The sequence below is a fragment of the Micromys minutus genome, assembly GCF_963924665.1.
Source record: "Micromys minutus genome assembly, chromosome: 21".
Classification (NCBI taxonomy): Eukaryota; Metazoa; Chordata; class Mammalia; order Rodentia; family Muridae; genus Micromys; species Micromys minutus.
Genome location: NC_137956.1, coordinates 52519108 through 52532594, shown reverse-complemented (window position 1 = coordinate 52532594; position 13487 = coordinate 52519108). Strand labels below are relative to the sequence as shown.

Here is a 13487-nt window from a genome sequence, read left to right as displayed (position 1 = left end):
CCTGGACTGTAAGGTCTAAAGATCATGAAGATCATGGCAGTGACACCCATTTTCATATTACCCACCTAATCTGTAGACTCATGGTCTGCTTGAATACTGAATGCCACAGTAGACAATTATTATTTTAATAAACATCCTGTCCCACGTGTATTGATCAGCACTGTATTTAACAAATAACCACCTGATCCACTGGCTTATCATAGTGGTCATGGATTTCTTGCTCCTCTTTTCTGTGGCTGTGGTCCTGGCTTTAATCTTCATATCTGCTTATTCACCAAGATGTAGGGCTACATTTTGCTAAAAAAAAAAAAAAAAAAGGCTCAGCTCAGCCTTTCTGGGGCTATAATTGGAAGAAATTGGTCATATGTCTTTGTCTTCTATCAGAGCAGCTACAGATGAGTGTATAGCTTAGAAGACAACCTCTCCATCAAGTACCAGGTATATACACTTGTAAAGTAGTACAGGGAAAGAGTTGTATAGTTATGAATAAAAATAGTCAACAACACTGGTATAACAAAACATATGCTTATTTCTTTTTAATATTTATAGCAATATAGATAGAACATTGGTTTATTTTCTAAATCATAGGTTTACAGATATTTGCATCTCATTATCATTAAAATAAATCTGTTAGGCTATCTGAAGGTGATACTCTTATCTCCTATTTCTTTCAGAAACTTCTCATTGTGTGATTGTAAAGCTAGGCCACAATGAATGTCAGCTCCTGAATTTTCTGTTCCTTTGTTTCTTGCTTCTGTTATATAAGAAATGCATTAGCTGGCTAATTTAGAGGAAATATTTCTCTAATGAGAAGGAGTTTTTCTAACTTCTCTCCTTTGTAAATTTACTTTTAAAGCTTTGATATGAAGATGATTTGACTTAGGAGTTCCCACTCACTCAAAAAACAATCGACTTCCAAGATCACATTTAGGAAAAAAAAAATCCAAAGAAGTTTGGAAAAACCAAGCCTAAAAGATCAAGTACACCACTTGCATGTACATATGACATCTACGTAGCATCTGGGATTCAGATGGCTTAGAGTATAAATCACCTTGGTTGGGTAAGCCAACAGACCACAGACCCTAAGTCCCTGCCAATCCTGAGCTTTCTATATTAGTTCATATGCTCAAAGCCAGAATTTTTCTATAACTCATAGACTATTTTCAAGCTTGGCAAAGTAGGAACTCTTACAGAGGTGTTTCACTACATTTAAAAGTTAAAGTTTCTAGTCTTGATTTTTTCTATTTTCAACTTTAAGTATTTGAATTATGTTTATATAAAAATAAGGCTTTGGAAGATAGTCTGTGACACACTTCTTTCCACTCCATCTATAATCATTTTTATCCAGGCTTATTTTGCCTGGTAATTAAGATATATTCCCAAGTATCATTTTCAAAACATGGGCTTCTGTCTATGTTTCATCTAATCTTGTTTTACCCACAAAGACATGACACAACAGTGCCTTTTTTTTCTCTCCTAGAACTATCTGGGCTTTCATATTTGGCTATTCCATCTACACCTTTCCCAGGCAGAGGTTAAGAGATGGGAGAACAGGCAGGTGCAAAGGTAGTAAAGAGGCAAAAAAAAAAAAAAAATAATAATAATAGCAGCAATAATATAAAACCAGTTTATACCCATACAGAAACCTTTCCTTGATGCTGAGGCATCCATTTTTCTTCTGATTCTATGTGGTTCTAAACATACAACTTCTATTGTCCCACATATCCCTGCCTTTTTGCTGCAGCCCTCTATGCCTAATAGAGTGATTAGCTTTTCTCATTTTTGGTCATTTACTACCTCCAGCCTTCTGCTCTCCCTGGGAGATCAAACAAAGGCCCTTATTATTTTTATGCTAATCACTAACAATACATATTTTATAAACAATAATTTAATAATATTATGTAAGAAGCTTGAGAAACATGTAAACAGTGGAGTGTGATATTGAAAAGATTTTCCATGTCATCATGTAAAAATAACAAAGCAAAAATGGGTTGTACAATTATAGATAAAAGAACCATGGTGTGAAAATGAAGTTTTGAACAAGCTATTACAGTTTCCAGATTTCCCACAAATTAAAACTTTGAAAATTAAACACAGGTGAGAGAAGAAGCCATAGACCAGGACATATCTTTCTACATGAGAAGGGCCCTGTTCATATTCGTCTCCATCTTTACCCAGGATCAACAGTGCATATCTCTTCCTCCTTCTCACTCAGTTCTGACAGCATCACATCCCCCTTCATATATATTCCATATCCTTCTTGTTACAAATAGGGAAAAACATGATGAAGATTGGTAAGATATTATTGCCACAGGCAATGAGGTTCTTCATAGGAACAGAGTTCACTGGAAATCTGAAGAATCTACTACTGCTTATCCTAGAATATTTCCTGAACATAATAATATATACAAGAAGAGATATAGTTCAATCATGGAATAATCCTAAAGTTCTAGGCATCTGATTTAAAGGTCTCTATTGTTCAATATATCTATGAGCAGTGGTTTACAACCTTCCTAATCCTGTGATCCCTTAAACAGTTCTTCATGTTGTGGTGATCCCCAATCATTAAATTATTTTTGTTGGTACTTCATATTCATAATTTTGCTACTGTTATGAATTATAATGTAAATATATATGTTTTCTGATGGCTATAAGCGACCTTTGTGAAAGGGTCATTTGACCTCTCCAAAGGAATCATGACCCAAAAGTAAGAACCCCTGTCTTGGAGGCTTGTTACTATATACAAACTGCCCCCTCCTTCCCTACTTAATAAAAAAGGCAAACTGCCACTTATTTTACAACCCAACTGTGACTTCTTGTTCCCCAGTAGAAGGGGTAAATGTTGAGCTCACTCGATCTGCTGTCTCCCTATAGAAAACTGGGCACTGCTTGCAGAGATGTTTGGCAATGTGCTTTCTGAAAAATATGGAGAGATACCTTCGGAACTTCTCACCAACAAAGGCATAAATGACAGGATTAATGCAGCAGTGTGTCATCCCAAGGGTTTCTGTCACCTGCATGGCCTGGTCTAAATGCTTGTCAATCACACAGTTACTCATCCCCAAGAATTCCTGGAAGGTGGTCAGGAAGAGGACAATGTTGTAGGGAGTCCAGAAGATAAAGTAGACAATCATGATGGCAAAGATGAGCCTCACAGCCCTGTGCCTCTTCTTCTCATTCCTACAGCGAAACAGGGTGTGGAGGATTCCTGAGTAACAGATGACCATGACAAGCAGGGGCAAGATCAGGCTCAAGATATTTCTCATTATTGTTTGAAAATTCTTCCATATTGATGGAAAATAAGGGCCACAATTTTGCTGATTATCTTCTTGCTTGGATTTAGTAAATATGATTCCTGGTAGAGAGGCAAACACAGCCACCACCCAAGTGACTACACTTGTTATCACCCCAAAGGTAACTGTTCTGGCTTTTAAAGCAAACACAGCATGGACAATAGCCAAGTACCTATCAATCGTCAGGAGAATAATGAAGAAGATTCCGCCAAAATAGCCAATGTGATAGAGCCCTGTGAATAATTTACACATTACATTCCCAAAGACCCACTCATTTGCAGCATAGTGAGCCCAGAATGGGAGTGTGAGCAGGAAGAGCAGGTCAGAGATGGCCAGGTTGAACAGGTAGATGTCAGTCATGCTCTTCAGCTTTTTGCAGCTTATCAGAATTATAATGACCATCATGTTGCCCACAAAACCAAAGATGAATACCAGGGAGTAGAGTGGGGGCAGAATCCAAGCTCCAATTTGCTTCACATTGGCTTTATGACAAGGCTCACCATCCTCATAGTCATATGGTGTAGTGGCACCCTCATCAAGCTCATGGATGCTTTTTGGAAACAGAGAATGAGATGTTGATAGTATGTCATGGATGATTTGAGGCAACATATTACTGCCTTCCATTTCCTTTGATTCTGTGGACAGAGGACAAAAATGATTACTTCCAACACAAATGTCAAATTTTTTAATCCAAATATCCTTGCCACATTTAGGCAGCATCCTCATCTTGATTTATCCTTTATAGTTATCTCCTTGACACCATGCATACATCACCTTTCTTTTATTTCTAACAGAAGTCACAACTTGACAACTCTGCAACCATTTCCTTGGCATTCCCTGGTGAGCATGTTTCTCAATGTAAGGCTATAAATTGTGCATGTCTTCATTTACTACTTCTTTGCATGTGTTGACCAGGTTTATGACCAGGTTTATGACCAATTAGATGTAATTAGAATGCTAGTATGTTTCTAGGGAGTTTCTTCCACAACAAAAGAGATACAAAAGAGACACTGCAGACCCTTCTATTTCAGCTGGTTTAGCATAGGTTTGATGTTTGAGAATATAAACAATAGACCTAGACATTGTACACAAGCCATACAAAGGGCTCACTTTCTGACTTCTTATTTCAGAAAGAAAATAAACTATTATAAATTACATCATTTATTTCTTGCAGCCAAAAGCATTTCTAATAACCCTGTCAACTTTTGTCTCTACCTTACTCTCACACTTTTTTAGATAATGTTGCAATGATAACTCTGTGTCCAAATGCCTTAACTTCGTTCCAAATTCTTTTCATTGAGCATTAATTTCTCCATTCAAAACTCTTTTTAAGGCACTGGAAATGGTTCATTGGTTAAAGGCATTTACTGCTCTTGCAGAGAACCCAAGTTGATTTCCTATACCCACAGCAGGGAGGTCATAACCACCCGTAATTACAGTTTTAGGGGATTAGATCTATCACTTTTGACCTCCATGGACACCTGCAGACCCTTAAGACACATAAACTGTAATAGGGACAGACACTTACACAAAATAAATAAATAGATAAATCTTTGGTTTTAGCTTCTAGAAAGACACTCCTATGTGGATACTTATTAGTATTTCAGTGCTATCTCCCTGAACACTTCATAAAACCTCCAGGCACTGCACTTGGCTTTTTACTTTCTTTTTATTCTTGCTCCAAAATTCTTCTAATTCAGAATTATATCTGAATTATACCATCTAATATCAATATTTTGACTTTCCTGTATGCTTATGTTTTGCAAGGCTCTGTGTTCAAGTCCTACCTTCTCTGAAATATCAGAGTTTAATTTTTCACATTTGATGGTATCTCTTCATGAATTTGCCTACACAGTCAATAACTTATTTAGCATCTACTGTGACTTATACACGAGGGGAACACACATGTGTTGGTATAAGTATTTGGAGGTCAGAAGACAATCTGTTCTTTCTCTCCTATATAAGCTACAAGAATTTGAACTTACGTCACTAGGTTTTAGCAGCAAGTACTTTGACACAGGAATCACCTTGTTGACCAAATTATGAGGTCTTCATCTTAGTTATTATCATCTACTACATTTTATAAGAAAGAACTCTGGTATTATTCCAAATCATTCTTCTTCAGAAAATTAAAGGTTATCAGTCAGAACCAACTAGATTAGAGTCAAATGCTGCCTCCAAATTAGATGACTAGACAGATGATTCAGCAAATAAGAGTACCTACTGTTTTTGCAGATGACTCAAGTTCAGTTCCTAGCACCTGTGGTGAATCCAATGCCTTCTTCTGGTCTTTGCAGGCAGCCGAGCTTGCATGGCATTTACTAGTGCAGACACACATATATAAAATAAATAAAAATAATCTCAAAAATAAAAACTCCTGCCTGTAACTTGAAAGCTGAGTAATTTAAAGTCAGCATCTGTCAATTAGAATTGTGTTATACGAATTATATCCCTACATTCTTTTCAAATCCTTACCCTCTGTCCTCCATGTGTTGCTAGTTTCTTATCTCATCTGCTACTCACCTCATATTGATCTTTCCTTCACTCATAGCTCATCCCTCTCATTCTGTCTGCCCTAACAGTTAACATTGCATGTGCACTATCAGCCTGAAACCCCCGACAGCCACGTGACTTGGATGTGGTGGGACTCCATAGTGGTTGCTCACATTCCCAATCTTGTGCACACCCGCAACCGTCTTCTCTCCATTTCCTCTGAACTCACCACTTCCTTTATGCCTCAGGATTTGCTCTGTGCTTGTCCCTTGGCCTAAAGTGGCTCCTATTCATTCTACCTCCTACTTAAATTCCCCTTCTACTGTGAGGCCTAATCTGCACCCTCTGACAAATCACTTTGCTCTTGTGAAATCTAAGTAACCACTTATCAAGATACATACCATGCGCCCCTCTGAGGTTAACAAGTGGCAATGTTTTTTTTTAATCTGACTCTTATAATTTCATCTGGCTAAAAGAGTAACAGTATATGCTCACTGAGAGAGTGTACAAACATCTATAATAATTATAAGATTATAAAATGTAACATCATTAGATTTGATTGTTAAAACTGCTTTTTCCTGATATTGATTATAAATTTGTTTTCATCCACCTATATGGCACAGCGCTTCTTACATCCCTTAAGTGATAACCAAATGAAGCTTGCATTTCACATTACTGAGCCCATATCACTAGACCACAGAAACTAAATGAGATTTTTGATGAAAATCACAAAGAAAATGCATGTGCCTTAAGAATTATACTGTGCTAAGTTCTGGTCTGTTCTGAAGTATTAGCTGTTATGGAAAATACTAGGCAAATGCTAATTCATCTAACCCTATGTATGGCACACAACCTACACTTAGTTCCTACTATATCAAGCAGTCTGGGAAGTACTGGCCTATGTATCACTTTGGGCATTAAGACATGGCTAGCACCCAGGACTGTAGGGAGGCTATCTCCCAAAAGAAAAAGAGATGATGGGAGGGAGGGAGAGAGGGAGGGAGGGAGGGAAAGAGAGAGAGAGAGAGAGAGAGAGAGAGAGAGAGAGAGAGAGAGGAGGAAGGGAAAGAGAGAGAAAGAGAGAGAGAGAGAGAGAGAGAGAGAGAGAGAGAGAGAGAGAGAGAGAGAGACTCATTAGGAGAGACAAAAGCCAATGTAGAAGGCATAGAAGAACTAGAGGTAAAAGATTTCATGGTATAAAGTTCTAGAAATGTAAGCCCTCTGCATGCTAAGAGGGACAGAGTAAGCCAGTGGGTGCCTAGATGTTTATACAGAGAGACTTTCCTTCCTTCCTTTAATCACCTGATCCCAAAAGAATGGTCCCACCCAGTAACACCCTCATTTCCACACTGCCACTATAGTCTTTCTAATGTTTCTTGGTGCACATTACACTCTTCTCTCCCCAAATATTGATCATTGCCTCCAGGTGCACAGGCTGTACAATAATACCCCAGGCTGTCTCCCTAGTGCCCTGTACCTCAAGCTTGGAGATGCTCGAGTTTAACATCCATAAAGTCATGGAAAAAAATCACAACTCACATAGTATGGCTTCTTTATGATCGCACTGTTTCTCAGGCTTCTTCTCAGTAACAGATCTGGAGGTACAAATTTGGTATGCAGAAGTAGGAAATAAAGTTTCCTGCAGAAAGAGAAGGCGGAGATAAAAGAGCAAGTGATGGTAAAGATTTGAAGAAAAAAAAAAAACAAAAACAAAAAAAAAAACCTACAGTTCCTTTCCAGCCAGGAGTGTTGTATGCTGGGCTGAGGTCTCTACAGGATTAATTTTGAAATCTTGCTTATGCAATTCTGAGTATGAGTTAGTCACGCCCTGTCCCCCTGCTTCAGTATATCTCAGCTCAGGGCTTCTTTCTCTTATAGGTCTCTCATAGCTTTTTCACTCTCTGTTCTCTTCTCTGTGTTAATTGGCATAACCCAAGTGCAATAGTACCTATCACTCCCAGATAATAAATGCTAATGAGGTCATTGGTCATAATGAATAAAATGCATAGAGGTTTCACTGAGATTTGTGTGGGATTTCATAGTGTTGTGAATTGAAATGTGGTTACAAATCTCACTTTTATAGCTTTCTAATGAAGTGTAATGATTAGTGATCTTCTGTGTCAAAAGTAGTTTCAGCAGGAGAAGCTCTGTAATTATTATTATGATAGGTTACCTTCCTCTGATAGAGGTTTTATTTAAAAACAAAATTTGCATCATAAAGCACCTACTTAGGAATGATCTGAATTTTCTGCAAACCTGGACAGGGTTATCTGATCTGGTCTCTGGAATTCTGCAGAAATAACAGACCTGGCAGTCATGATCTTCTAAGCTTTGATTTCCCTCACAGTCAAACATGACTCATAAGAACTCTTGGGGCCTTGGATGGATAAATGGATACAAAACAGCTTATGAATAAACTGGTGTGCATTAGATGTTCAGAAGTGACAAGAAAATGTACTGAAGCCCTATTGAGAGCAGTAGACTGAGGGGTGCAGCCCCTGTAAGAGACAACAGCAGCAGAGAAGCCCAGTGCAGAACAAGAGTCCTCTCCAGATTTCAGCAAGTTAAGCAACAAATTAGGTTTTGAAAGCAAAAGGTCTCCAGTTTTTCTTAGAAAACTTTTGTTTCTTGTTCTAGAACAGATCCACTGCCATAATCAAGACCCCAGTTAGGACCACTTTTCACTTTCCATGGATAACTATATAGATAACTGATTCTAGCCATGGCAGTTTGAAAACAAAGAGAAACACTGTATTGGGTAGATAAGAAATGATCTGACTCTAGAGCATAGAAAGGTGAACCAGTGTCCAGAGACTCAATGGAAGCTGGTACCCCTGTAGCAGCAGTGAAAGCTGCTACATCAGTGTTTTGCAGGAGATCCACATTTACCCCAGAACATGACTCTGCTATATTTGTTGGGATAGTTTTGATGATTGGTAAGAAGCTATAAATGCAGAAAGCTCTCTGCCTTCCTCTTGCCTAAAAGCAGAACATACAATTTTTGAAGCCAAAAGGTATCCTCCCACCTTAAAGAGAAATGGCTAACCACAAAGACAACTTGAGATCATTATCAACCTGGAACTTATACTAGAGAAATCAACACTCAAAAATTTTAAAAACTAGTCTTTTACTGCCATTTTTCAACTATCCTACAAGTTAGCACCCACAGAAATGTACATTCCTTTTTCTTTTGTCTTGTTATTTCTTTAAACATTTACTTTTCTTTGTTGAGGATTCTAATCAAGTTAGAATACAAAGCCACATGTTTGAGAAACATTCATTCTCCCCAAATATTAAATATACTTTCTTTTTTCTCCCTTGTTAATTTGTCCTTTGATACACAAATTTATTCCTATTAAAAAATTTCCAGGGTTGAGGAAATTTTGTTTTCTTCCTTATAATTTGAAAGGTCAAAAACAAAACAAAATAAAACCATCCCCTAAACTCTGACATTGAGAGCTAACAATCAGTTGCTAGAATTTAGAAAAGCAGGGCAGAGGAAAGAGCCCAGCTGACTACTCCCACTCTCTGATCTCCTGTCTGCTTCAGTGATTAGACCTTACAAGTCAAAAGAGTAGTAGGAAGTGGAGATGTGCACTGGGTGCTCAGAATGGATCTTAGGGAACCAAAAGCTGTTCTTACCACCTTCATCTCACTTACACTATAAAAATAGTTAATTTTTTTTAAATTTGCATTTTAAAATCTTTATTTGCATGAGGAAAACAGAAAGGATGCTTTTATGTAAGTTTAAAAACTCCATATCTATCTGCCAGCAATAAGTTTATGTTTTTTTTTCAGGATTTTTAGTCATGAAGATGATTGTGATGTGGCTGGCTTTTGAGTATTCTTTAAAGAAAATACATCGACAGCTTCCAGCTCTGTTGTACTTGCCGTTAGTACACAGGCAGTTCCACTGGACTGCTGTCAGGGACCTAGATGCTCTCAGGTATGCAAGGACCTAACTACCTCACCAGCTCTTTCTCTGTACACAGAGTTCCCTCTCTCTGTTCTTTTTGTGTATCCCCCTCTCTCCCCATTTCTGCCTCCTCTCTCTGCCCCATGACTTTCTTTCTCTGCTCTGTCTGTCTATCCATCCACTTATATCTCCTCCATAAGGCTCCTCTCTTCTTCTCTCCCCTCCTCAATAAACTTCTTTTATACCAGATTTGTTTTATGGCATAATTTCTTCAGGACAATCCTTGGCACAACCAACCAAGGATACCTACTTGCCACATTATATTTCAAAACACTTGCTAGCTAAGCAGGATCCCCTTGACGGCATGGCTGTGGTTCTTCAGGTTGCCTGGTGTAGAACAGAGATCATCTCAAATCTTCTGCTAACCAATGAAATGAAAATTATCTGTGCTCCTTCAAATGCTATGAGATGACTGACATTGGATATAAGATGTCTAAAATCATGTTGATTATCACTCTGAAGGTTAACTGAAGGTTAAGTTCTTTCAAGTGAATTAAAAGGATTCAATTTGAACCCTGTTGGAGGTTAAACCATTCAAACTGAAAGTTAAGTTGGCATCAAAACCTATCTTTCTACCACTCATGTAGGGCAAGACACAACCAAATGAAAATGTGGGGATAACATATACAAAGAGGTGATAGCAGAACAAGAAACGGTTATTATTACTTTGAAGGCACTTTGAAGGTGTCCTTTGTAACTTCCTTACTTTTCTGTGATAGGTTTTTTCAGTTGGTATACACATTCTTGCTTCTTCTTACCAGAGATGCTTTGGGTTCACTGTGGTTTCTATGGTTTATGTGTTTCCTGTGACCTACTAAAATAAACTAGGGTGTTCTAGGATTTTACATTTTTTATATTCACCTTGCATTTTTCCTTTTTATTAAAAAATTACACAATTTATGCTCCGTAAAAATCCAAACGGTTGAAATAGGTACACAAAGAAATCCCAGTATGTATCATTCTAGAAATGTTCTGTCCGTGTATAAATGTATTTTATCATTATTAAGAAAAAAACCCATGGAACCCTAATTCATTCCTTTACAACACGTTTTTAAATACAACCATTTCGTGACCGTATTTCTCCATGCATCCAGACTCAGTCATCGGAGCAATATTAAAGGGCTGCTGCTTGGTCTGTGCGTATCTTACACAGAGGAGTGAGGAATAAAAAAAGGTTCTCTTGCAAATGGAAGTACAGTCTTACTGATCAGAAATGCTTCGGGCAGAGTCTCATTATGAACTCGGATCTGCAAGCAGTACGGTGGGGGTGGGGGGTGGACTTGAGCTTGTGGTATTTGCGGCTTTGAGGCACGAGGTCCTTGATGTAGCAGCTCTGGTCTTCAACTCAGCACCTAACTCTGTCTCATGAGCAATTGCAAATCACTCTCAGGAGTTAGGATTGTACAGAGGTTCCAGACTGTACTCAGTCCCCAACCCCCACATCTGAACTACTCCCAAATCTAAATTCAGAACATCATGTTGGATTAGAGCTGCTTACAATGGCTTGTATTGTTTAACCCCGTCAGCTGAAAGAATCCTTTTAAAGGATACGTTCCTGTACTCTGACTTAAGACTGCATTACTCTCTGATTCTTTGAGGAAAATCGAAGCAACCAATCAGAATTTCGGCTTTATTGCTAAAGCCTTCTCTTTCACATCCACATCGGGATGACAGGCTAAAGCTTTAATTTTCTGGGCACATTCTTCTCTGTACAACAGGAAAAACAATGACCCTTTAGTAAAAGGAAGCTCATTAGCCAACCGGCCTTCCACTTTGAGGCAATTGTTTATATTCTGAAACAGCATAAGAGCCCGAAGAAGAATCTCATTTGCCATTTGGCCGTCATAAAGGGAAAGGAATGAAGAATCCACTTGGGCACTCAGTCTTTCTGTCATGGCTGAATTCTCAGACAAATTCAAAAGCAGCTCCAAAACCTGAACCTTGGTGCTCCCATTTCCGATAAGTAGCAGGTGGAGCAGGACGGCGATGTAGCTGCTGAGCAGGTGCTGGTAGTCATTGGTGACCGTCACGTTTGTCAGCAGCCTCGGTCCAGACAGCCTGCATGGCAGAGTTCAGGGGGTCATCAAAGATGTCCTTGCAGACTTGATGGACGTATCTTTATCTTAGTTTGATTTTAAACATTCACACTCAGGTTATTTAGTGAGTTTAAAGCCTTCTCTTTAATACTTTGGTCCAGGGAGTTGATTTTGTTTCCAACAATTGGGATGCCACCCAACTCACGAACAATGGCCTGGTTAGTGGAAAAGGCCGCGTTATTTCCCAAGGTGACCAGGGCGTTTTTCAGTAACTATAGGATCGTCAGTTGACTCCAGTAGGTACAGAAGTTTCTCAAGCTGTTCCGCATTTAAAGTATCGTCATTGGAGCCGTTGGTTAGGTCTTCTGCGGACCGCGAAGGACGCAGTCGGTGCCCGCCTCGCCGCTGTCCCGGAGTCAGTCGGTAGATACAGTAGCGCCCAGGACCAGCCCCGCTGCCACCCAGCCCACATCCCGTGCGCCGCCCATGCTGCTGCCACCAAGCTGCTGGGAGCCGGGCAGGATTTTACATCTTATTAGTTTGGTCACACATGATCATATGTGTGATTAATATGGTACACATATATAAAGCAGTCATTATGTTGTTATTTTTTGATTTTGTCTTCATAACAAAATGTACATGATTTCCAAAGCATTAGTGCTAAAAAATAAAGTAAGACAACAAAGCATAGAAGTGTTTGCTGACAGGAGCCTTATATAGATGTCTCCTCAAAGGCCCTGCCAGAGCCATACTGATACAGACGAGGATGTTTGCAGCTAACCATCGGACTGAGCACAGGTACCCCAATGAAGGAATTAGAGAAAGGACTGAAGAAGCTGAGGAGTTTGCAACCCCATGGGAAGAACAACATTATCAACCAACCAAACCCTCCATAACTCCCGTGGAGTAAAACACCAACCAATGAGCACACATGAAGAGACCCATGGCTCTAGCTGCAAATGTAGCAGAGGAAGGCATTGTCTGGCATCAATGGGAGGAGAAGCCTTTGGTCCTGTGAAGGCTGTTTTTTCCAGTGTAGTGGAATGCCAGAACAATGAGGTGGGAGTGGGTGGTTGGGAGTGGGAGCATCTTTATGGAAGCAAGGGAAGGGGGGATGGAAGAGGAAGGAAAGGGGATAATGTTTGGAATGTAAATACATAAAATAACCAATAAAAAGATTAAAAAAAGAAAGTTGAAACAATAAAGGATAGAAATTCCAGATTCTTGTAAAGGATTTTTTTTCTAAGATCATGAAAAGTGTTCAGATGAATGAAGAATAGACAAGACTATCCACCCCATACGCAGCCACCAAACCCAAGCACTATTGCTGATGCCAAGAAATGCTTACTGGCAGGAACCAGATATGCATAATTGCTCAGAGGCTTTGCCAGAGTCATACAGATACAGTTAAGTATGCTTACAGCTAACCATTGGATTGAACACAGGGACTACAATGAAAGAGTTATAGAAAGGACTGAAGGAGTTGAAAGAATTTGCAACCTCATGGAAAGAACAAGATTATCAGCCAACAAAACCCTCCACAACCCCCATGGACTAAAACACCAACCAGTGAGCACACATGGAGAGACCCATGCTGCAGTTGTATATGTAGCAGAGGATAGCATTGTTTGGCATCAACGGAAAAAGAGGCCTTTTGTCCAGTGAAGGAGCATTTTCCCAGTGTAGGGG

General features: G+C 39.2%; 1 protein-coding gene and 1 pseudogene across 2 annotated transcripts; both read right to left on the bottom strand.

Moving 5' to 3' along the window:
- Positions 1 to 2795: 2795 nt before the first annotated feature.
- On the bottom strand, positions 2796 to 3917 carry LOC308433955 (C-C chemokine receptor type 2; the record flags this gene model as incomplete). Its single annotated transcript, XM_080934110.1, has 1 exon — positions 2796 to 3917. One exon carries the CDS (start codon positions 3915 to 3917, stop codon positions 2796 to 2798), a length of 1122 nt encoding a protein of 373 aa, XP_080790236.1.
- Positions 3918 to 11378: 7461 nt separating this feature from the next.
- Positions 11379 to 12286, bottom strand: LOC308434056 (armadillo repeat-containing protein 10-like; annotated as a pseudogene). The gene has a single exon. The product of its transcript is annotated as an armadillo repeat-containing protein 10-like (transcript).
- Positions 12287 to 13487: the final 1201 nt, after the last annotated feature.